Source organism: Heterodontus francisci, chromosome 30 (assembly GCF_036365525.1).
Source record: "Heterodontus francisci isolate sHetFra1 chromosome 30, sHetFra1.hap1, whole genome shotgun sequence".
Classification (NCBI taxonomy): domain Eukaryota; kingdom Metazoa; phylum Chordata; class Chondrichthyes; order Heterodontiformes; family Heterodontidae; genus Heterodontus; species Heterodontus francisci.
This window is the reverse complement of record NC_090400.1, coordinates 58,796,614-58,819,511: the sequence shown is the minus strand read 5'-3', so window position 1 is coordinate 58,819,511 and position 22,898 is coordinate 58,796,614. Positions and strand designations below refer to the sequence as shown.

Genomic DNA, 22,898 nt, shown 5'->3' with positions numbered 1-22,898 from the left:
CTGAGGGAACACTGCACTGTCGGAGGGTCAGTACTGAGGGAGCGTTGCACTGTCGGAGGGTCAGTACTGAGGGAGCGTTGCACTGTCAGAGGGTCAGTACTGAGGAATGCCGAACTGTCGGAGGGTCAGTACTGAGGGAATGCTGCACTGTCAAAGGGGCAGTATGAGGGACGCTGCACTGTCGGAGGGTCAGTACTGAGGGAACACTGCACTGTCGGAGGGTCAGTACTGAGGGAGCGTTGCACTGTCGGAGGGTCAGTACTGAGGGAGCGTTGCACTGTCAGAGGGTCAGTACTGAGGAATGCCGAACTGTCGGAGGGTCAGTACTGAGGGAATGCTGCACTGTCAAAGGGGCAGTATGAGGGACGCTTCACTGTCGGAGGGGCTGCACTGTCGGAGGGGCAGTACTGAGGGAGCGCCACACTGTCGGAGGGGCAGTACTGAGGGAGCGCCACACTGTCGGAGGGGCAATACTGAGGGAGTGCTGCATTGGCGGAGGGTCAGTACTGAGGGATGCTGCACTGTCAAAGGGGCAGTATGAGGGACGCTTCACTGTCGGAGGGGCTGCACTGTCGGAGGGGCAGTACTGAGGGAGCGCCACACTGTCGGAGGGGCAGTACTGAGGGAGCGCCACACTGACGGAAGGTCAGAACTGAGGGAGTGCTGCATTGGCGGAGGGTCAGTACTGAGGGATGCTGCACTGTCGGAGGGTCAGTACTGAGGGAGCACTGCACTGTCAGAGGGTCAGTACTGAGGGAGCGCTGCACCATCAGTGGGTCAGTACTGAGGGAGCGTTGCACTGTCAGAGGGTCAGTACTGAGGGAGTGCTGCACTGTCAGGGTCAGTACTGAGGGAGCGCTGCACCGTCAGAGGGTCAGTACTGAGGGAGTGCTACACTGTCGGAGGGGCAATACTGAGGGAGTGCTGCACTGTTGGAGAAAGATGCCAGAGGTGCCATCTTTCAGATGAGATGTTAATCTGAGGCCCTATTTACCGTTTCAGGTGGTCATGGAAGATCCCACGGCCACTATTTCTAGGAGGAGCACGGGGAGTTCTCCCTGGGACCAATATTTATCTCTTAACCAACATCACTTAAATGAAAACAGATTATATGGTGATTATCACATTGCTATTTGTGGGATCTTGCTGTGCGCAAATTGGCTGCTGTGTTTCCTACATGACAAGGGTGACTGCACTTCAAAAATACTTCACTGGCTGTAAAGCACTTTGAGACATTCGGAGGTTGCGGAAGGTACTATATAAATGCAAGTTTCTCTTTGGTTGCGAGTTGATCTGTGGGTGAATTTGAACACCCGTTTTTTTCTGCGTTTCACGAAATGTCCTCACACTGAGAGACCTCGGCTATAGTGAACTTTAGTCAGTGTGTTTAAGATTGCACACAGATCGCGCTGCACCTGAGCACATTAGTTACTTACAGGAGAAAACAAAGTTGAACAGAGAGGTTAGGAATTTTCGAATCTCTCATGAGGGAGATATTTATTACAGAAGAGAAGAGCTCTCTTTACAATATCAACTGCAAACAGATATCCTCAATCTAAATTAAACTCTTAATGGTCCAGCAGGAGTTGCATTGCAGCGTTAGATAGAATTATTTTAACAAAGCACACCTGGTTGGATGGGGAGGCATGGGGTGGTGAGGAATGGATAAGTTTGAAGGAAATGGGAAGTAAATTCCGGAGGGGTGCAATATGGGCATCTGATTTGTACTTGCACCATTCCTGCTGAGCAGGTTTGATTAAATTTGCCCCCAGAGAGTTGATAAAGGCACAGGAAACATCAGTCAGGACAGAAAAAATCTACTGGAAGCTCATCCATGGAGAAGTACTAATGTCGGCAAGGTCAGGGGATGCCCCTTAATTATCAGACCAGGGACTGGCACCCAACTTCCCCAGAGGCTGCACACGGCAGTGTAAGATATTGCTCTGTCAGTGGGTATGAGAGAAGGTAGTGAGGGACGGAGAGATCCAGAGGCAGAGGAGAGTGAGGGAGAGACTGTGACCCTGCGAAAGAGCAAAGGGATGATAACCTGAGAGATGGAAACCCTGAGGGGGAGAAGTGAGGCCGAGACCCTGCGAGAGAGATGGAGACCCTGTGGCAGTGGGGGGGGGGGGGGGGGGGAATGAAAGCCCTGCGAGGGGGGGGAATGGAGACCCCCACGAGAGACAGAGACCCTTCTGGCGGGGGAGACAGAAGAAACAAGAGCAGGAGTCGGCTATTAGGTCCCTTGAACCTGCTCCACCATTCAATGAGATTATGGATGATCTGCTTCAATTTCATTTTACCGCCCTATCCTCACGTCCTTTAATTTCCTTCGTACCCAAAAATCCATCAACTCTTTGAATCCATTGAATATACTCAATGACTGAGCATCCACAGCTCTCTGAGGTAGAGAATTCCAAAGATTCACAACCCTTTGAACAGAGAAACTTCTCATCTCAGTCCAAATTGGCTGACTCCTTATTCTGAGACTGTGACCCCCTAGTTTTAGACTCTCAATATCTACCCTGTTAAGCCCTCTCAGAATCTTACATGTCTCAATCCACTATCTCTGCAGCCTTCTCTTTTCGAACCCTACGATGTAGGCCATCTGATGCATGGGATTCAGCCCTATTAATTTCTCCAGTACTTTACTAATATTAATTATTCAGTTCCTCACTCATTAGACTCTTGGTTCCCCACTATTTCTAATATATTTTTGTATCTTCTACTGTGAAGACAGACACAAAATATTTGTTTTAACATCATTTCTTCTGTCTCAGTCTCACATTTATTTTCACTACTCTCTTCCTTTTTACATACTTGTAGAAACTCTTACAATTTATTTTTATATTTCTGGATAGTTTACTCATTCTATTTTCTCCCTCTTTATCAATTTTTTGATCATCCTTCGCTGATTTCTAAAACTCTCCCAATCCTCAGGCTAACCCCTCGGCAATATTATAAAGCTTTTTTAATCTTTAACCTCTTTAGTTAATCACTGGTGACTCTCTTATCTTGTAGAGTTTCTATTTCTCAACAGAATGTAGATTTGTTGAGAATTACGAGATATTTCTTTAACTGTTCACCTACTGGTAATCTAATTTCCCAATCTAGCCAATTTGCCCCCTCATGCTTATGTAATTGCCTTTAATTAACTTTACTACTCTACTTTCAGACTAAGTATGTCACTCTCAAACTGAATGTGAAATTCTATCATATGATCACTCTTCCTCAGAGGATCCCTTACTATGAGATTACTAATTAATCCTGTCTCATTAAAGATGAAATCTAAAACAGCCTCTTCCCTGGTTGGATTCATGCAAGCCTGCAAGGGGGAGACACTCCAAAGGAGGGGAAAACCCTGCAACGAGTGGGGAGCAGCTGAAATTGAGGGAGGAACACTTGGAGAGGCGCTGGCGACAGTGGGAATGGCAAGGAGTAAGGTGAGACTGACCCTGAGTGTGAATTACTGATTCACCGCATTAAAACAAGTGCCCCTTCCACTCTCAACCCTCTCGGTTGACTCACCCTTTGGCGAATGGCAATGTCAGGTGGGCTGTCACCAAAGTTACCAGGAACAATCTGTACTCTGACGGCAATTAGCCCTGGCAGAGGGGTCACCAGCTCTCTAACTAAAACCAGCTGCATCTGCCACCAAAGCAGCTCAGCCTGTTCACATTAGAATGAACAAAACTACAGCTACAATAAAAAGCACAGGCACTGTCACTTGGATTCCAGCTCGCCAAGAAAAGCTGTGGTCCCAGGCCGACTAGCGGACAGCTGCCTTTTAAACATCACGCTAATGCTAACCGCTGAATCTCAAACATCTATTGGCTGTTGTTGCCCACGGGATCATCACTGTGTAGCAGCAGTGATTTCCATCGCTATGAAGGAGCAGAGCTGCAAGGATTGTGGTGCAGAGCGGGGTTCTGAGGGTTGTCGCAAGCACAGGAGGCGGGCAGAGGGAGGTTTTGGCGGTCGCTAGGGTATCACGGCATTCTTGTCAGTGTCTGCCGGAACCATGCAGCTATTCCGGGACGGACCGTGGAGGAACCGTAGGATCTTCTCAATACTGGCATCCTGGTACTCGTGAGACCACCTGCATTGGGGAGAGAAAATAAACAGGCGAAGAGAGCGCACAATTAAAGCAAGTCAATGGGTGCAGACAGCAAATGGAGAAACACTACACACCCCAATAGGAACAGGAGGAGGCCATTCAGCCCCTCGAGCCTGTTCTGCCATTCAATGAGATCATGGCTGATCTGTGTCCTAACGCCATCCACCCACCTTGGCTCCATATCACTTCATACCCTTGTCTAGCAAAAATCTATCAATCTGATGTAAAATGATTATCTGACCCCCGGCATCTTCTGCTTTTTTTTAGTTTTTTTAGAGATACAGCACTGAAACAGGCCCTTCGGCCCACCGAGTCTGTGCCGACCATCAACCACCCATTTATACTAATCCTACACTAATTCCATATTCCTACCACATCCCCACCTGTCCCTATATTTCCCTACCACCTACCTATGGTGGGAGACAGTTTCACACTTCAACCACCCTTTGTGTGAGTAAGTGTTTCCTAACTTCTCCTGAAGGACCCAGTTCTGATTTTAAGGTTCTGTCCCCTTGTCCTAGACTTCGCCCCCACCCCACCAATGGAAAATGTTACTCTTTATCAACCCTATCAATTCCCTTCAAAATCTTAACAAATCACCCCTTTAACCCTCCAGAACTAGGGGCAATAAATATAAGAAAGTTGCTGTGATGAAAACCACACCTGCCACAAATGGAACATTAATTTCAAACTCTTACTGGATTGAAAACATGGCTGCCCCTGCATTCTAACAGGACAGTGACTGGAAACATTTGCATTCTAAGAGACAGTTGCCTGGAGAAGACAATGGAACTGCTCCCTTATTCAATTAACCAAATGGATTTTGATCACCAGACCCTGAATGTGTGAAAGTCAGCATTCCAGCCCCCAACTGAGGATGTCTACTAAGATTGAAAGAATCCACAAAACTCACCGGGCCGAAAAAAAGAGCTAGTCACATGACTGGCCTGCTGGCCCAGGTTTGGTTTGAATTGCGTGCACTGAACAGTTTGAAGTTAGACTGCAATTTGAAGACGAAAGAGAAGGAAGGTCTCTTGCTGTCTCTGTCTCTCTCGTGAAAAGCAGAGACTGCAACTGGATTTCAAGAAGACAGAAAACCATCGAAACAAGTTTGAAAGTGTGCACTGGGCCCCAACAAGATAGCAAGGTTGAACTTCAGCCAAAGTCATAGAGTCATACAGTTATACAACACAGAAATAGGCCCTTCGGTCCATCGTGAAAAGACTTTACATCGAACTCAAAAGACAGTAAATGAACTCCAGCTATTGCTTCAAACATTTCCCTTTGATTCTTTCTCCTTTTCTGTCTCTATCTGCATGTGTGTTTATCACGTGTGCATGCTGACATGGTCACGTTACGTATTTTTAGTAGTTTTAACCAAATTAGAGTTTAAGGTTAATATACTTACACCTTGTTTAAATCTAAGAAAATCTGTCTGGTTGATTTCTTTGCCAGTGCAGTTGGAGAGCAGTGAACAAAGATTCACTGAGGGGACACTAAAAACAGGTGTTTTAAAAATTAAACCCTGTTACGGACAAACCAGGAAAAGGCTGAGAGGGAACCCCTAGACCCCTTTCTCACATGGTGGTAACAGTTGCTAATAAATCCAATTGGGAATTCAGGAGAAATTTCTTTCCCCAGAGAGTGGTGAGAATGTGGAACTCACTACCACAGGGAGTGGTTGAGGTGAATAGTATCGATACATTTAAGGGGATGTTAGGTAAGTACACGAGGGAGAAAGGAATAGATGTTCTTACAATTAGGGGTCACAGTCTTAGGATAAGGGGTTGGCCATTTAGGGCTGAGATGAGGAGAAATGTCTACACTGAGAGGGTTGTGATCTTTGGAATTCTCTGCTCCAGAGAGCTGTGGAAGCTCAGTCCACTATATAGTATATTCAAGAGGGAGATTGATAGATGGAGATAGGGTGGGAAAGTGGAGTTGAGATAGAAGATTGAATGCGATGCAGGACCGAGGGGCTGAATGGCCTACCCCTGCTCCTGTTTCTCATAGAGTCAAAGAGAGATACAGCACCAAAACAGGCCCTTCGGCCCACTGAGTCCGCCCCGACCATCAACCACCCATTTATACTAATCCGACATTAATCCCATTTTTCCCTCTCACCTTCCCTCAATTCTCCTACCTACACTAGGGGCAATTTTTTTACAATGGCCAATTTACCTATCAACCCACAAGTCTTTGGCATGTGGGAGGAAACCGGAGCACCCGGAGGAAACCCACGCGGTCACAGGCAGAACTTGCAAACTCCGCACAGGCAGTACCCGGGTTGCTGGAGCTGTGAGGCTGCGGTGCTAACCACTGCCGCATGTTCTTATGAGGATGTGCTGACTGGGTGGGAGGAGGCTCTTGGGGCCATAAAGATCAGCATGGACAAGTTGGGCCGAATGGCCTGTTTCTGTGCTGTACATTCTATGTGTTGAGCCAAACAGCTGATACCCCGGATCACCCAGGTGCGGCACTGGAGATCAGAGTCAGGTCAGTCATGCAACCTGGGCAATGGAATGGGCATCACACGGGTAGAGAACAAGGTGACGAGGAGTGGAGATTGGAAGCCACACTTACATGATGCCGTTGTAGTTGAGTATCCTTCTCATGTCCTCGGGCAGACAACTGGGGTCAGGCCACAAGAAATTGTCAATGACAGGTATTATATTCTTTCTGGAGTTTATTGCCATGACAATCTCCTTTGACAAATTCAAAGAAACTTGTGTCAGTCCAAACATCAGGCATTGGAACACACAACAGTTCAGAGAAATATATATATGTCGACAGCAAAGCACACTACTGTGCCTCCAATCAGCTTGGTATAGTTAAAACTCCTCACACACACATCGCTTCAGGCTAATGTATGATAAGGTTCAGCCTAGCGACACACTGCACTGCATCAATATGATATTTCTACTTCCCTCACCATTATATTGTCAGCATAGAAACAGGCCATTCAGCCCATCTGCTCCGTGCTGGTGTTTATGCTCCACATGAGCCTCCTCCAACCCCTCCATCTCACCCTATCACCATATCCTTCTATTCCTTATTCCCTCGTGTGTTTATCGAGCTTCCCCTTAAATGTATCCAAAAGAGCCGCTCCCTGCTGAGGCAGGTTTTCAGTGACAGGCAGTGAAGGCCAAGCTGTCTGAAACCTGGGAGTCTCATTGATAGAAAATGAGAGGAGACGGATCCGATCATATTGACTGCCAGGATCAGCACCAATCCAAACTGGACTGAGCAGGAGACGTCACTGAAACTAACCCAGCGCCATGGGGAACACATGGTGCTTTTAATTTGCAGCTTCAACTAATTGCAGTACTGAGATATATATAATTACCTCCCCCAAAACCCCCACAGCTTTCTGTTCCTACTAATGTGGCTGCTTATTTCCAGTATGCTCTCTTCCTCTCCTGAAGAAGCTGACTCTCACTGGGGTATGGGTCCCACACACACTGACTCTCACTGGGGTACGGGTCCCACACACACTGACTCTCACTGGGGTACGGGTCCCACACGCACTGACTCACTGGGGTACGGGTCCCACACACACTGACTCTCACTGGGGTATGGGTCCCACACACACTGACTCTCACTGGGGTACGGGTTCCCCACACACTGACTCTCACTGGGGTACGGGTCCCACACGCACTGACTCACTGGGGTACGGGTCCCACACACACTGACTCTCACTGGGGTACGGGTCCCACACACACTGACTCTCACTGGGGTACGGGTCGCACACACACTGACTCTCACTGGGGTACGGATTCCACACGCACTGAATCTCACTGGGGTACGGGTCCCACACACACTGACTCTCACTGTGGTACGGGTTCCACACACACTGACTCTCACTGGGGTACGGGTTCCACACGCACTGACTCTCACTGGGGTACGGGACCCACACACACTGACTCTCACTGGGGTACGGGTCCCACACACACTGATTCTCACTGGGGTACGGGTTCCACACACACTGACTCTCACTGTGGTACGGGTTCCACACACACTGACTCTCACTGGGGTATGGGTCCCACACACACTGACTCTCACTGGGGTACGGGTTCCACACGCACTGACTCTCACTGGGGTACGGGTTCCACACGCACTGACTCTCACTGGGGTACGGGACCCACACACACTGACTCTCACTGCGGTACGGGCTACACACACACTGACTCTCACTGGGGTACGGGACCCACACACACTGACTCTCACTGGGGTACGGGACCCACACACACTGACTCTCACTGGGGTACGGGTTCCACACACACACTGACTCTCACTGGGGTACGGGTCCCACACACACTGTCTCGGGTTCAGGTCGGGTTCGGGTCGGGTCAGGTTCGCCTCGGGTCTGGGTCGGGTCGGGTTCGGGTCCGGTTTGGGTTTGGGTCGGGTCTGGTTCGGGGTCGGGTCCGGTTCGGGTTCGGGTCGGGTCGGGGTCGGGTCGGGTTCGGGTCAGGTTCGGGTCGGGTTCGGGTCGGGTTCGGGTCAGGTCGGGTTCGGGTCGGGTCCGGTTCGGGTCGGGTTCGGGTCGGATTCGGTGCGGGTCGGGTTCGGGTCGGGTTCGGGTCCGGTTCGGGTCGGGTTCGGGTCGGGTCGGGTTCGGGTCCGGGTCGGGTTCGGGTCGGGTCGGGTTCGGGTCGGGTCAGGTCAGGTTCGGGTCGGTTCGGGTCGGGTCGGGGTCGGGTGCGGGTCGGGTTCGGGTTCGGGTCGGGTTCGGGCTAAGTGGCACATGCATGGGATGACATCAGCACCTGTCCGCGCCAGGTCCATCTTTGCGCATGCGTGATGAAGCATCATCGGGTATCCAGCCCCCCACTCGGCTGGAGAAAACGGGTGAATAGGAGATTTTGAGGTTGGTGCTCGATCCCCGCCATTCATTCCCACCCCACTGGACGCTCTCCTCTTTCAGCCACTCGCTCCATATCCCGCTACTCCCTCCTGCTTCCCTGGCTGATTATTCCTCACTTTGCACCACTCTGCTCTCCGGCCACTAGCTCTAGGCTGCACCACTTCCCTCCTCTCAGCTACTCGCTCCTACGTCGCCCCGTCACCCCTTGCAGCCGGCTTTGCTTCTTCGGGCGGCCTGCGGAGAATGATGAATTGTGGGAGTGTGTGGCCGAGAGGAGGGAAGTGGTGCAGCCTAGAGCTCGTGGCTGGAGACCGGGGTGGCGCAAAGCGAGGAACAATGGGCCAAGGAAGTGGGGGGGGGAGCAGCGAAGTTTGGAGTGACCGGCTGAGGGGGGAGAGCGGCCAGTGGGGTGAGAGCTAGTAGCTGCGTTTGGGTGAAATCATTCCTGGTCAGTCATATAAACAAATCACACAACGAATTGGCGGCACATTTTATACTCTGCCTGATTTTCTTTTCCATCGATCAGGGTGCCAATTTGCTATCACCAATGGGAATTCAATCATAAAATTCCTTTTGTATTTAATAGGATTACTGGAATATTAAATGGATCTGAGGATTACAGTTAGTATCCTCTAACTACATAGCATGTTACTGGGCTTCCATCCAACTTAATGTAAGGTTAGTTTGCTGCATCGATCTAGCCATAAGCATTTCCTGTGATAAATTGAGCAGTGCCATCTTTAATCCTAGCAGCTGTCTGAACGTCTCAGACACTGACATTCCAGTTGAAGAGGCTGCATTTGCACTTGTGCGAGTACTGCACCACCTAGTGGTTGGGTGGTCAGCAAACGCAGCCAATAAGATTTGTGCATTTCTTGCTGAAATCAGCTGACATTGCACAGACTGAACCTGGAACACTGTCTGGCTCACTGCTGCCCCACACAGGCCGCAGTGGGAATTGTATGAAGTAAATCACAGACTTCTTCACCTTCAATTTTAACAATAGACTTACATGTGGATATCCTGTTGTGCCTGCTCATGTTAAATTGGAATTTATGCTGTTTAATATTGACCATATAACACAGACGTCCTCTTTGGCGGTCAACCTGTGTTTAAAGGGCATGTCCCTTTAAGGCCACAAAGACCACTTGCCAAAAATCTTGGGGTACATTAGAGATTATTTGCCAATTGAGACAATCCCTCCCACTTTTGAGTGACATTTAATTAGGAACCCCATCAGAATTTCATACTTTTTGCTGAGTGAAGTTTATAAACTGAAGGTTCCTTGTAAATATTTGGCTCCTGCCCTAAAGAAATGAGTATAGATCAGAACAGGAGGAGGCCGTTCAGCCCCTCAATCCTGTTCCACCAGTCAGTTAGATCTGGGATGATCTGCAACTGAGCTCCATCTACCTGCCTTGGTTCAGTAACTCGTAATCCCCTTACCCAACAAATCCTATCAATCTCAGTTGTCAAATTTTCAACTGACACCGCCCCAGCCTCGACAGCTTTTGGGGGAGAGTTTTTTAGATTCCCACTCCCCTTCCTGACATCACCCCTGAACGGCCTGGCTACAATTTTAAGGTTCTGCCCCCTTGTTCTGGACTCCCCCCCAATCAGAGGAAATAGTTTTTCTCTGTCGACTGTATCAACAACTTTAATCGTCTTAACCACCTCAGTTAGATCTTCTACACTCGAGGGAATACAAGCCTAGTCTGTGCAACCTGGCCTCGTAATTTAACCCTTTCAGCCCCGGGGTCAGCCTGGTGAATCTGTGCTGCACCCCCTCCTTCTTGAGGGGGCGGTGCCCAGAACTGAACCCAGTTACTCCAGATGGGGTCTGAGCAGAGTTTTATATAAACTGTAACATCACTTTCTCCCCATTGTATTCGAGGCCCATTGAGATAAAGGCCAACCTTCCATTAGCCTTTTAAATTATTTTTTGTATTTGTGCACCAGCTTTTAGTGATTTCTGAACTTGGACCCGAAATCTCTCTGCTCCGACACAGCTTCAGCTGTTCATTTACACAGTGAGGGAGAGGGGCACTGGAGGGGTACACAGTCAGAGAGGGAGAGGGGCATTGGAGGGGTACACAGTGAGGGAGGGAGAGAGGCACTGGAGGGGTACACAGTGAGAGAGGGAGAGTGGAGGGGTATACAGTGAGAGGGGGAGTGTGGAGGGGTACACAGTGAGAGGGGGAGAGTGGAGGGGTACACAGTGAGAGGGGGAGTGTGGAGGGGTACACAGTGAGAGGGGGAGAGTGGAGGGGTACACAGTGAGAGAGGGAGAGTGGAGGGGTATACAGTGAGAGAGGGAGAGTGGAGGGGTATACAGTGAGAGGGGGAGAGTGGAGGGGTACACAGTGAGAGAGGGAGAGTGGAGGGGTATACAGTGAGAGGGGGAGAGTGGAGGGGTATACAGTGAGAGGGGGAGAGTGGAGGGGTACACAGTGAGAGGGGGAGAGTGGAGGGGTATACACTGAGAGAGGGAGAGAGGTCTAGAGACTATCACTGGCCCTCTCTGGGAGATTGACTTGCTTCAGTACTGCCTGATGTTAGTGGAGAATTGATGTGTGTAAGAAATCCTCGCTGGGAGAGGAGGGGTCAACACTGCTGCCCTGTACCCTGACCTGCAAAGCTCCCTGTCCCTGGTTGCTGGTTCTGCTCGGGCAAACACCTCCACTCACTCACCTTGTGCACCCAGTCTTTCATGTCGGTGTCTCCCATGCACTTGTCCAGGGCATTCGCCGAAAGAACCAGAACAAAATGTGTCGCCTTCCTCACACTCTGACAGAGTTTATCCTCAAACGTGCCGGCCTCCAGTTTCTCCACATCGATAAACACACTGAAACCACGGAGCTGCAGGTGAACCTTCAAAAGACTGAGAGACAAAAGGCAGAGAGAAAGAGGGTCATCATCACAAAACAGGACACCCTTCGGGATACCAGTCTCCGATCACACACCCCTTCCTATCTGGGCAGTTTTTGGTTTATTCAATCTTGGGATGTGGTTGTCGCTGGCCAGGCCAGCATTTATTGCCCATCCCTAGTTGCCCTTGAGAAGGTGGTGGTGAGCTGCCTTCTTGAACCACTGCCACCTGTGAATGGTTTGATAGAATCAGGTTGCTTGTCGGGCTATTATGGAGGGCAGTTAACCACATTAGTGGAGGACTAGTCACATATCGGCCTAGACTGGGTGAGGACAGCAGGTTTCCTTCCCTAAAGGATATTAATGAACCAATTGACAATCCCACAGCTTCAGGATCACTTTTACTGAGAGCAGATTTTTATTTTCCACATTCCTGAAACTGCCATGGTGGGAACTCTCTGTCTGGATTACCAGTTCAGTAATTTCATTGCAACACGACTGTGTTTGCCTCCATAGCAACAGTTGCTGTCGTTCACTGGACAAGACACATGTTGAGAGGTTTGAGAGACTTGCAGGAAACTCTCTAAATGATGGGCTTTTATTTCTTCCAACTCTTCTCTTCCAAATTTCATGCTTTGTTATCATCAGAAAAACCCAATTTAGAAAACAGAGAATGCAGGAGTTCGGCCTGTTCGATGTGCGCGAACAGACTTTGTCCAGGCCCCCTTCAAAAGGCTCCCCACAGCCCCCCCCCCCCCCCGTCTTACAAACATTTAAGAGCCCTTTGCCCCAAGTTATAGAACAGGAGGAGGCCATTCAGCCCTTTGATCCTGTTCCGTCATTCATTGAGATCATGTCTGACCTGTGACCGACCTTCATAAACCTGCCACTGCCCCAAATCCCTGAATACTTGTGGTTAACCGAAATCTATCAATCTCAGATTGAAAATTAACAACTGATTGAGCATCGATTGTCGTTTGCGGAAGAGAATTCCAAACTTCGACCAGCCTCTGTGTGAAGAAGTGTTTCCTCATTTCACTCCTGAAAGTTCTGGCTCTCATTTTTAGATTCTGCTCCCGAGTCGTGGACTCCCCAACCAGGAGAAATAGTTTCTCGCTATCTACCCGATCTGTTCCTCTTATTAAATTAACTACACATTAACTAGAGCTGGAGCAAGGGAATGGGAAGTGTGAGGGGGGGGGGGGGGGGAGGGGGTGACACCCTCCAATGCCAAAGGCGGTGACTCTGTCCAAGGATGTTTACGTTTCAGCATCCAATCACCTTTCCCTTTCTAAAATATTGCAGGTTTCTCCAGACGTTTTGCAGAACAAACGATTTCAAACTCGCAGTGACCCCCATCAGAAGGTCCCACTCCCGGAGACCTCGCCAACCAGCCAGTGACCCTGGAATTCAGGAACAAATGCACACACCTGGCCAGCTGTGCTCCTGTGGTCCGCCGGTAACTGATGAAGACATCAGGGCCTTCGGGGCCGGGCTGCAGACTGACCACGGGCCAACTGGGAGGCAGCAGCTCTGAAAGGTAGAAACAGTTTCTCATTAACTGTGTCTCAGTGCCTAACATTCTCACTTGTCAGTCACAAGGTTGGGGGTTTGAGGCCATGTACAGAGACTCGAGCACAAAAGTCCAGGCTGACACTCCCAGTGCAGTACTGGGGGAGTGCTGCACTGTCGGAAGGTCAGTACTGAGGGAGTGCTGCACTGTCAGAGGGTCAGTACTGAGGGAGTGCTGCACTGTCAGAGGGTCAGTACTGAGGGAGTGCTGCACTGTCAGAGGGTCAGTACTGAGGGAGTGCTGCACTGTCGGAGGGTCAGTACTGAGGGAGTGCTGCACTGTCGGAGGATCAGTACTGACGGAGTGCTGCACTGTCGGAGGGTCAGTACTGAGGGAATGCTGCACTGTCGGAGGGTCAGTACTGAGGGACAGCTGCACTGTCGGAGGGGCAGTACTGACGGAGTGCTGCACTGTCGGAGGGGCAGTACTGAGGGAATGCTGCACTGGCGGAGGGTCAGTACTGAGGGAGCACTGCACTGTCGGAGGGTCAGTACTGAGGGAGTGCTGCACTGTCGGAGGATCAGTACTGACGGAGTGCTGCACTGTCGGAGGGGCAGTACTGAGGGAATGCTGCACTGTCGGAGGGTCAGTACTGAGGGACAGCTGCACTGTCGGAGGGGCAGTACTGACGGAGTGCTGCACTGTCGGAGGGTCAGTACTGAGGGAGCACTGCACTGTCGGAGGGTCAGTACTGAGGGAGTGCTGCACTGTCGGAGGATCAGTACTGACGGAGTGCTGCACTGTCGGAGGGTCAGTACTGAGGGAGCGCTGCACTGTCGGAGGGTCAGTACTGAGGGACAGCTGCACTGTCGGAGGGTCAGTACTGAGGGAGCACTGCACTGTCGGAGGGTCAGTACTGAGGGAGTGCTGCACTGTCGGAGGGTCAGTACTGAGGGACAGCTGCACTGTCGGAGGGTCAGTACTGACGGAGTGCTGCACTGTCGGAGGGTCAGTACTGAGGGAATGCTGCACTGTCGGAGGGTCAGTACTGAGGGACAGCTGCACTGTCGGAGGGTCAGTACTGACGGAGTGCTGCACTGTCGGAGGGTCAGTACTGAGGGAATGCTGCACTGGCGGAGGGTCAGTACTGAGGGAGCACTGCACTGTCGGAGGGTCAGTACTGAGGGAGTGCTGCACTGTCGGAGGATCAGTACTGACGGAGTGCTGCACTGTCGGAGGGGCAGTACTGAGGGAATGCTGCACTGGCAGAGGGTCAGTACTGAGGGAGCACTGCACTGTCGGAGGGTCAGTACTGAGGGAGTGCTGCACTGTCAGAGGGGCAGTACTGAGGGAGTGCTGCACTGTCAGAGGGTCAGTACTGAGGGAGTGCTGCACTGTCGGAGGGTCAGTACTGAGGGAGCGCTGCACTGTCAGAGGGTCAGTACTGAGGGAGTGCTGCACTGTCGGAGGGTCAGTACTGAGGGAGTGCTGCACTGTCAGAGGGTCAGTACTGAGGGAGTGCTGCACTGTCGGAGGGTCAGTACTGAGGGAGCGCTGCACTGTCGGAGGGTCAGTACTGAGTGAATGCTGCACTGTCGGAGGTGCCATCTTTCAGAGGAGACGTTAAACTGAGGCCCCCTCTGCTCTCCCAGGTGTGTGTAAAGATCCCACGGGCACTATTGAAACATGAGCTGGTGGGTTCTCCATTATTTATCCCTCGACCAACATCACTAAAACAGATTGTCTGGTCATTTATCTCATTGCTATTTGTGGGATCTTGCTCTGTGTAAATTGGCTGGGAACCAGCTGAGGTCAGAGAGCACAGGGGTGATAGGTGAACAGGACTCAGTTTGAATTAGGACACAGGCAGTAGGGTTTTGGATGAGCTGGTGTTTCTGGAAGATAGAATGTGGGAGAATGGTGAAATAGTCGAGTCTGGAGGTGACAAAGGCGTGGATGAGGGTTTCAGCAGTGGATGAGATGAGGCAGGAACCTGATGTCCACTGGGAGAGCTGTGTATTACTAACACGGCTGGATATTGAGCAGTCAGTGTTGCAAGCTTTCTTATTGTAAGTTTATTATATCCCTGGCTGTGTCTTATTGCTGCTTGCTTTACCCTTTCCTGCAGCCAGGATCCGTGCTCGATGAAATCCAACCTCAATCCCGCAATCCGATTTCAGCTGCTGGTCTGTCACGCTGGGTAAGGTCTCCCTCCCAATCCCGCACTGCACTAGATTGTAGGTATACTGTCGAAAGCGAGAGTCGATGCCACCTAACCAGTCAGCCAGGTTACTGGGGTCGCAGGTGGAGTAATTGGCGTAAGTCTTTAACTCGGTCAATTCTCGGAGAAATCTTTGGAAGAGAAAACGGTTTTGTCAATAAAATGACAGATTAGAAACAGAGTAAAGCTCCCTCGACACTGTCCCCATCAAAAACTCCCAGGTCAGGTACAGCATCTAAAGGCTCCTCGACAGGAGCGAGAGTAACAGGGTAGTTGTTATGGGGGACTTTAACTTTCCAAATATTGACTGGAAATACTATAGTTCGAGTACTTTAGATGGGTCAGTTTTTGTCCAGTGTGTGCAGGAGGGTTTTCTGACAAAGTATGTAGACAGGCCAACCAGGGACGATGCCACATTGGATTTGGTACTGGGAAATGAACCCGGCCAGGTGTTCGATTTAGATGTAGGTGAGCACTTTGGTGATAGTGATCACAATTCGGTTATGTTTACCTTAGCGATGGGCAGGGACAGGTATATACCGCAGGGCAAGAATTATAGCTGGGGGAAAGGAAATTATGATGCGATTAGGCAAGATTTAGGATGCGTAGGATGGGGAAGGAAACTGCAGGGGATGGGCACAATCGAAATGTGGAGCTTATTCAAGGAGTAGCTACTGCGTGTCCTTGATAAGTATGTACCTGTCAGGCAGGGAGGAAGTTGTCGAGCGAGGGAGCCGTGGTTTACTAAAGAAGTTGAAGCGCTTGTCAAGAGGAAGAAGAAGGCTTATGTTAGGATGAGACGTGAAGGCTCAGTTAGGGCGCTTGAGAGTTACAAGCTAGCCAGGAAGGATCTAAAGGGAGAGCTAAGAAGAGCAAGGAGAGGACACGAGAAGTCATTGGCGGATAGGATCAAGGAAAACTCTAAGGCTTTCTATCGGTATATCAGGAATAAAAGAATGACTAGAGTTAGATTAGGGCCAATCAAGGATAGTAGTGGGAAGTTGTGTGTGGAATCAGAGGAGATAGCGGAAGCGTTAAATGAATATTTTTCGTCAGTATTTACAGTAGAGAAAGAAAATGTTGTCAAGGAGAATACTGAGATTCAGGCTACTAGGCTAGATGGGATTGAGGTTCACAAGGAGGAGATGTTAGCAATTTTGGAAAGTGTGAAAATAGATAAGTCCCCTGGGCCAGATGGGATTTATCCTAGGATTCTCTGGGAAGCCAGGGAGGAGATTGCAGAGCCTTTGTCCTTGATCTTTATGTCGTCATTGTCGACAGGAATAGTGCCGGAAGACTGGAGGATAGCAAATGTTCAAGAAGGGGAGTAGAGACAGCCCTGGTAATTATAGACCTGTGAGCCTTACTTCGGTTGCGGGTAAAATGTTGGAAAAGGTTACAAGAGACAGGATTTATAATCATCTTGAAAAGAATAAGTTCATTAGCGATAGTCAGCACGGTTTTGTGAAGGGTAGGTCGTGCCTCACAAACCTTATTGAGTTTTTTGAGAAGGTGACCAAACAGGTGGATGAGGGTAAAGCCATGGATGTGGTGTATATGGATTTCAGTAAGGCGTTTGATAAGGTTCCCCATGGTAGGCTATTGCAGAAAATACGGAAGAATGGGGTTGAAGGTGATTTAGAGCTTTGGATCAGAAATTGGCTAGCTGAAAGAAGACAGAGGGTGGTGGTTGATGGCAAATGTTCATCCTGGAGTTTAGTTACTAGTGGTGTACCGCAAGGATCTGTTTTGGGGCCACTGCTGTTTGTCATTTTTATAAATGACCTGGAAGAGGGTGTAGAAGGGTGGATTAGTAAATTTGCGGATGACACGAAGGTCGGTGGAGTTGTGGATAGTGCCGAAGGATGTTGTAGGTTACAGAGGGACATAGATAGGCTGCAGAGCTGGGCTGAGAGATGGCAAATGGAGTTTAATGCGGAAAAGTGTGAGGTGATTCACTTTGGAAGGAGTAACAGGAATGCAGAGTACTGGGCTAATGGGAAGATTCTTGGTAGTGTAGATGAACAGAGAGATCTTGGTGTCCAGGTACATAAATCCCTGAAAGTTGCTACCCAGGTTAATAGGGCTGTTAAGAAGGCATATGGTGTGTTAGCTTTTATTAGTAGGGGGATCGAGTTTCGGAGCCACGAGGTCATGCTGCAGCTGTACAAAACTCTGGTCAGGCCGCACCTGGAGTATTGCGTGCAGTTCTGGTCACCGCATTATAGGAAGGATGTGGAAGCTATGGAAAGGGTGCAGAGGAGATTTACTAGGATGTTGCCTGGTATGGAGGGAAGATCTTACGAGGAAAGGCTGAGGGACTTGAGGTTGTTTTCGTTGGAGAGAAGGAGGAGGAGAGGTGACTTAATAGAAACATATAAGATAATCAGAGGGTTAGATAGGGTGGATAGTGAGAGTCTTTTTCCTCGGATGGTGATGGCAAACACGAGGGGACATAGCTTTAAGTTGAGGGGTGATAGATATAGGACAGATGTGAGAGGTAGTTTCTTTACTCAGAGAGTAGTAGGGGCGTGGAACACCCTGCCTGCAACAATAGTAGACTCGCCAACTTTAAGGGCATTTAAGTGGTCATTGGATAGACATATGGATGAAAATGGAATAGTGTAGGTCAGATGGTTTCACAGGTCGGCGCAACATCGAGGGCCGAAGGGCCTGTACTGCGCTGTCATGTTCTGTATGTTCGAGCACTGGGTTGGCTGCTGGCTAAGTGGAGTGTTGACTGCTGATTGCAGCAATGAGTCTCAGCTGAGAGTGCTGGTGGCAGTTGGAGGTTGCAGAGGTGGAGAGAGGAGTTACACTGAGCAGAGGTGAAACTTCAACAACAATCTCCATTAAAGAGAAGAAAGAGACATTTTTTTGGAAACAAGGCTTTGTCTGGAGGTGGGTGCTGAACACCAGTAATTTACTTTGGACTGTTGGGGGAGGAACAAGTGGCTGGAACAACAAGGGGTGGGGCTGCCAATTCAACAGGAATCTGTGCTGCTGCACAAGCACACAGGGAAGCTCCCTCCCCACCCCAATTGCCAAGCCTGGGTCAGCTGAAGCTGCCCAGCTAAACAGACGGAAGGGGCTAGATAGTGCCTGGGCAGCTTCAGCTGACCCAGGTGAAGACGACTCCCCCAACCAGAAGACCGGAAGACCAAGTGCAAAGACTCTTTTAAGTGTGCACCACCTCCAGAAAGCAAGTCATCCCTTACAGCCTGCCTTTGCCTCTCCTCTATTCCCTCAGCCTCTCCCCTAACCTGTTGTTTGTTTGCTTTGTTTTAATACATATTCAATATTTTCGGTGAATCGCTGTTATTTGGTGTACAAGCCCACAATTTGGGGTGGGTTTAGCTCTTAGACCCATGGCAAGCCCTTCATCACCGGTGGCGGGGCCCTATACTACCTACGCAGCTGCAGCCTCTGTGGCTGCCCACGTGGCCCCGTCACCCTTTAAATTACTGACATCCAGCCATGGGGTGAAGAGCTATCCCCAACCCAACATGTCTATTGAGGCCTGCGTTCAGGCAATGGCCTAGGTTGTCGGCCCCTCGGCCATTGTTGCAGCCTCAAAGATGTATGGGAAGGCTGTGTTCTTTCCCGGCCGCCAGCTCCACCTCGGCGGCCCGGAGTGGTTCCACAGCACCTCCCCCCACTCTCCCCACACATCCAACAGACACCGCTCGGTGGGGAGGGGAGTGCCCGTCCGTGTGGAAGGAAGACGCGGAGGCAAAAGAAACATCATGAGGCGCGTCCCCTGGACACATTGAAACAACCCGAGCCTGAGCTCAGCCCAAAGCCCGTTCTCACGGAATCCACCTGTCCCAGGGCTGGGCTCAGGCCCAGGGTGACTAAAAAGAAGGAGGGTGCGGAGGTGGAGGCCTCTGATGACATGGAGGTCTCTGAGCCTCTGCGCCCCAGTGGGAAAAAGAGGAGAAGGCACCCTTCCACAGAGGTAACGAGGGGCCCTGAGGCGCAGGACCCATCTGTTGGAGGGGAGCTGTCTCCTGTTTCGGGTCCCCAGGTTTCCCCTACCGCCACCACCAAGGCTACAAAGTCCAGGCAGGAGCACCCTATTCCTCAGGATGGAGGGGAGGGGAAGGCCCCGGTACTTGAGGCCCCTCCTGATGGAGTAAGTGGGGCCCTGCTTGTGGTGGGGGAGCCTGGGGACGCCGCCCATTCTGCCACTGCTACTGGGTCGGGTGCCCTGAGTGAAGGGGAGGGCGAGGCCCCAGAGGGTCGGCCCTCCCAGCCGGAGTCCACCACCAACCAGGAGACACCTGACCCAGTTATAACTGAGAATGCTGCCCCATCTGCTGGGCCTGTGGGTGCTGGCGGAGCGGGAGATGGCCTCCTCTCTCTACCTCCGGTTTCGGCTCCGGCTGGATTTCCGGAGTCGGGAACTTCTGTCTCCCCTGACCTACTCATTGGCCTGGGGACAGAAGTAGAGGGGGTTCCTGAACTGCTGGCACCCACAGGCTCCAGTTTCACAGTAGAACCCAGAGAGGACTCCTCCGCCATCGATCCTGGGGGTGGGATCATGACGGAGGCAGGACCAGTTGGCGCGGCCGGGACGTCCGCCCCACAGTGTGTGGTGGATGTGTCGGCCGCTGGCGGTGACGACCCGGAGGAGGATGGGGACTCGGTGTGGGGCACGGAGGATGACCTTGATTCCATCGCCAGTGAGGTGTGGTGTCCCTCGGGCCTCCCACCAAATCTCCTCTCATCCCCACGGCGGAACTCCGGGATTTCCTCGCAGTTTGCAGGGGTTGCCGCAATAAAGTTCAGCTGGCCCTCAGCCGTTGGTTGAATCTGGCGCTGATCATCCAGTCCGTCCGTGCCGCCCTTAAGAAAGCGGGCAAGCGCGGGGACGTGAAACTGGTTGAGAGGCGCCGTTTTAATGTGTTCCTCAATGGGTTGCTGGGGGAGTGGAGGGCCAGGTGCACTTCCACTCCCTCCTCACAGTGAGCTGTTGGTGACGGGTTTTAAGTACCTTTGACATGAAGATAACCATAGCCAGCCTCAACATCAACGGCAGCAGGGGGTCTCACCGCAGATTTCACAATCTCTCAGTCCTTAGGGAAGGGAGATACGCGGTGAGCTTTCTGCAGGAAACCCACACCGTTCTGGGAGACGAAGCCACCTGGCTCCTGGAGTGGCAGGGTGGGGTCTACATGAGTCACCTCACCCCTATTTCTAGTGGGGTGGCTATCTTGTTGGCCCCGACTTTTCAGCCGGAGATCTTGGGGGTCAAGGAGCTAGTGCCGGGCCGCCTGCTCCACCTCGCCGTTCGCCTGGGTAGCGTGCCGCTCCACTTTGTGAACGTGTACGCGCCCAGGCCCGGCGCGTTGCAAGCCCGCTTCTTTGAAGATGTGTCCGCTCTCTTGAGCTCCATCGATAGCGGCGAGTGCATCATCCTCGGGGGGGATTTTAACTGAACCCTCGAGGCGGGGGATCGTTCCAGTCTCCAGTGGGGCAAAGCGTCGGTGGAGAAGTTGAGGGGACTGATCAGCTCCCTTAACTTGGTGGACGTCTGGCAGAATCTCCATCCCGACACCAGCGCCTTCACGTGGAGGGCTGGAGGAGGAGGGTCCCGAATCGACCGCCTGTACTTTTCGCAGGCGTACGTCTCCCGCATCTCGGCAGCCTCCATGCGGCTGGTGCCGTGCTCGGACCATCATCTGGTGTGGGTGGAGTTCTCTCCGCTCTGCACGCAGGCGGGGTCCGCCGACTGGCACTTTAACAACCGGCTGCTGGAGGACGAGTTATTTCAGGACTCGTTCTGTCGATTCTGGGCCGACTGGAGAAGGAAGCAGGGGGGCTTCCCCTCCTTGAGGCTATGGTGGGATTTGGGCAAGACTCACATCCGCGTCTTCTGTCAGGAGTACGCGAAGGGGTCGACCAAGAGGCGGGAGGCCGAGATCGGGCGCCTTGAGAGGGAGGTACTCGACTTAGAGTCCTGCCTCGGTCATGCCGTCGCAGACCCGGCCCTGTGGCAGGCGTACAAAGAGAAGGGCGCGTTGAGGGACCTGCAGCTCATGGGGTCCCGAGGCGCGTACGTGAGGTCACGGATCCAGATCCTGGAAGATTTGGACCGCGCCTCACCCTTCTTCTATTCGCTGGAAAAATGGCGGGGGGTCCGTAAGCAGCTCATTGAGCTGCTGGCCGACGACGGATCCTCCATCACGTATCCGGAGGGAATGGGCCTCCTGGTCCGTACTTATTACAGTGCGTTGTTCTCTCCGGATCCGTCCAGCGAGGATGCGCGCAGAGTTTTGTGGAAGGACCTGCCGCAGGTCAGCCCGGAGGGCGCCGAAGGATTGGAGGCTCCGCTCACGTTGGCGGAGCTGACTGGCGCCCTCCACCAGCTCTCAAGGGGCAAATCCCCAGGGCTGGATGGGTTGACCGTGGAGTTCCTCAGGATGTTCTGGGACGTCCTGGGGGACGATTACACACGGGTCCTGGGGGAAAGCCTGGCGACCGGGGAGATGCCCCTCTCGTGGCACAGGGCGGTCATCGTCCTGCTGCCGAAGAGGGGCGATCTCCGCCTGCTTAAAAACTGGCGTCCGGTCTCCCTCCTCAGCACGGATTATAAGATCTTTGCCCGGGCTATGTCTACCCGCCTGGGCTCCGTGCTGGCCCACATGATCCACCCCAACCAGTCCTACACGGTCCCGGGCCGGTCCATCCAGGACAACATCCACCTGGTCCGGGACCTGATCCATCTTTCCCGGAGGACTGGTCAGTCGGTCGCCTTTCTCTCCCTCGATCAGGAGAAGGCGTTCGACAGGGTGGATCACGATTACCTTTTCGGGACTCTGCGCGCTTTCGGACTCGGGCCGCATTTCGTGGCCCGGGTCCGACTTTTATACGCCGCCGCAGAGTGTCCAGTCAAGGTTAACGGGTCCTTGACGGCACCCCTTTGCTTTGGGAGAGGAGTGCGTCAGGGATGCCCCATGTCCGGCCAATTGTATACCATCTGCGTGGAGCCCTTCCTGTGCCTGCTTCGCAGGAGGTTGACGGGATTGGCTCTGCGCGAGCTGGCCATGCGGGTCGTCCTCTCGGCTTACGCCGACGACGTGCTCCTCGCGGTCACAGATCCCGTTGACCTGCGGAGGATGCGCGACTGCCAGCAGACCTTTTCTGCCGCGTCCTCCGCGAGGATCAATTGGGAGAAATGTTCCGGACTCCTGGTTGGTCAGTGGCGAGTGGACTCCCTGCCGGAGGAGATGACACCTTTTGTGTGGAGCACCACGCACCTCCTCTATCTGGGAGTCCACCTTAGCCCCGCTGAGGAAGCCTGGCCGGC

General features: G+C 51.8%; 1 protein-coding gene across 3 annotated transcripts in view; it reads right to left on the bottom strand.

The window, feature by feature from the left end:
• Window positions 1–1,504: 1,504 nt before the first annotated feature.
• Window positions 1,505–22,898, bottom strand: part of sarm1 (sterile alpha and TIR motif containing 1) — a 29,119-nt gene continuing 7,725 nt past the window's right edge. The window contains exons 5-9 of one of the 3 annotated variants that reach the window (XM_068010783.1): window positions 15,482–15,717; window positions 13,283–13,385; window positions 11,676–11,865; window positions 6,701–6,822; window positions 1,505–4,099 (exon numbers count right to left, since the gene is read on the bottom strand). In XM_068010783.1, coding sequence (XP_067866884.1) covers window positions 3,982–4,099; window positions 6,701–6,822; window positions 11,676–11,865; window positions 13,283–13,385; window positions 15,482–15,717 — 769 coding nt within the window. In that variant the 3' untranslated portion in view covers window positions 1,505–3,981. The remainder of the gene's footprint in view (window positions 4,100–6,700; window positions 6,823–11,675; window positions 11,866–13,282; window positions 13,386–15,481; window positions 15,718–22,898) is intronic. The other 2 variants (XM_068010784.1, XM_068010785.1) reach the window with 2 other exon arrangements.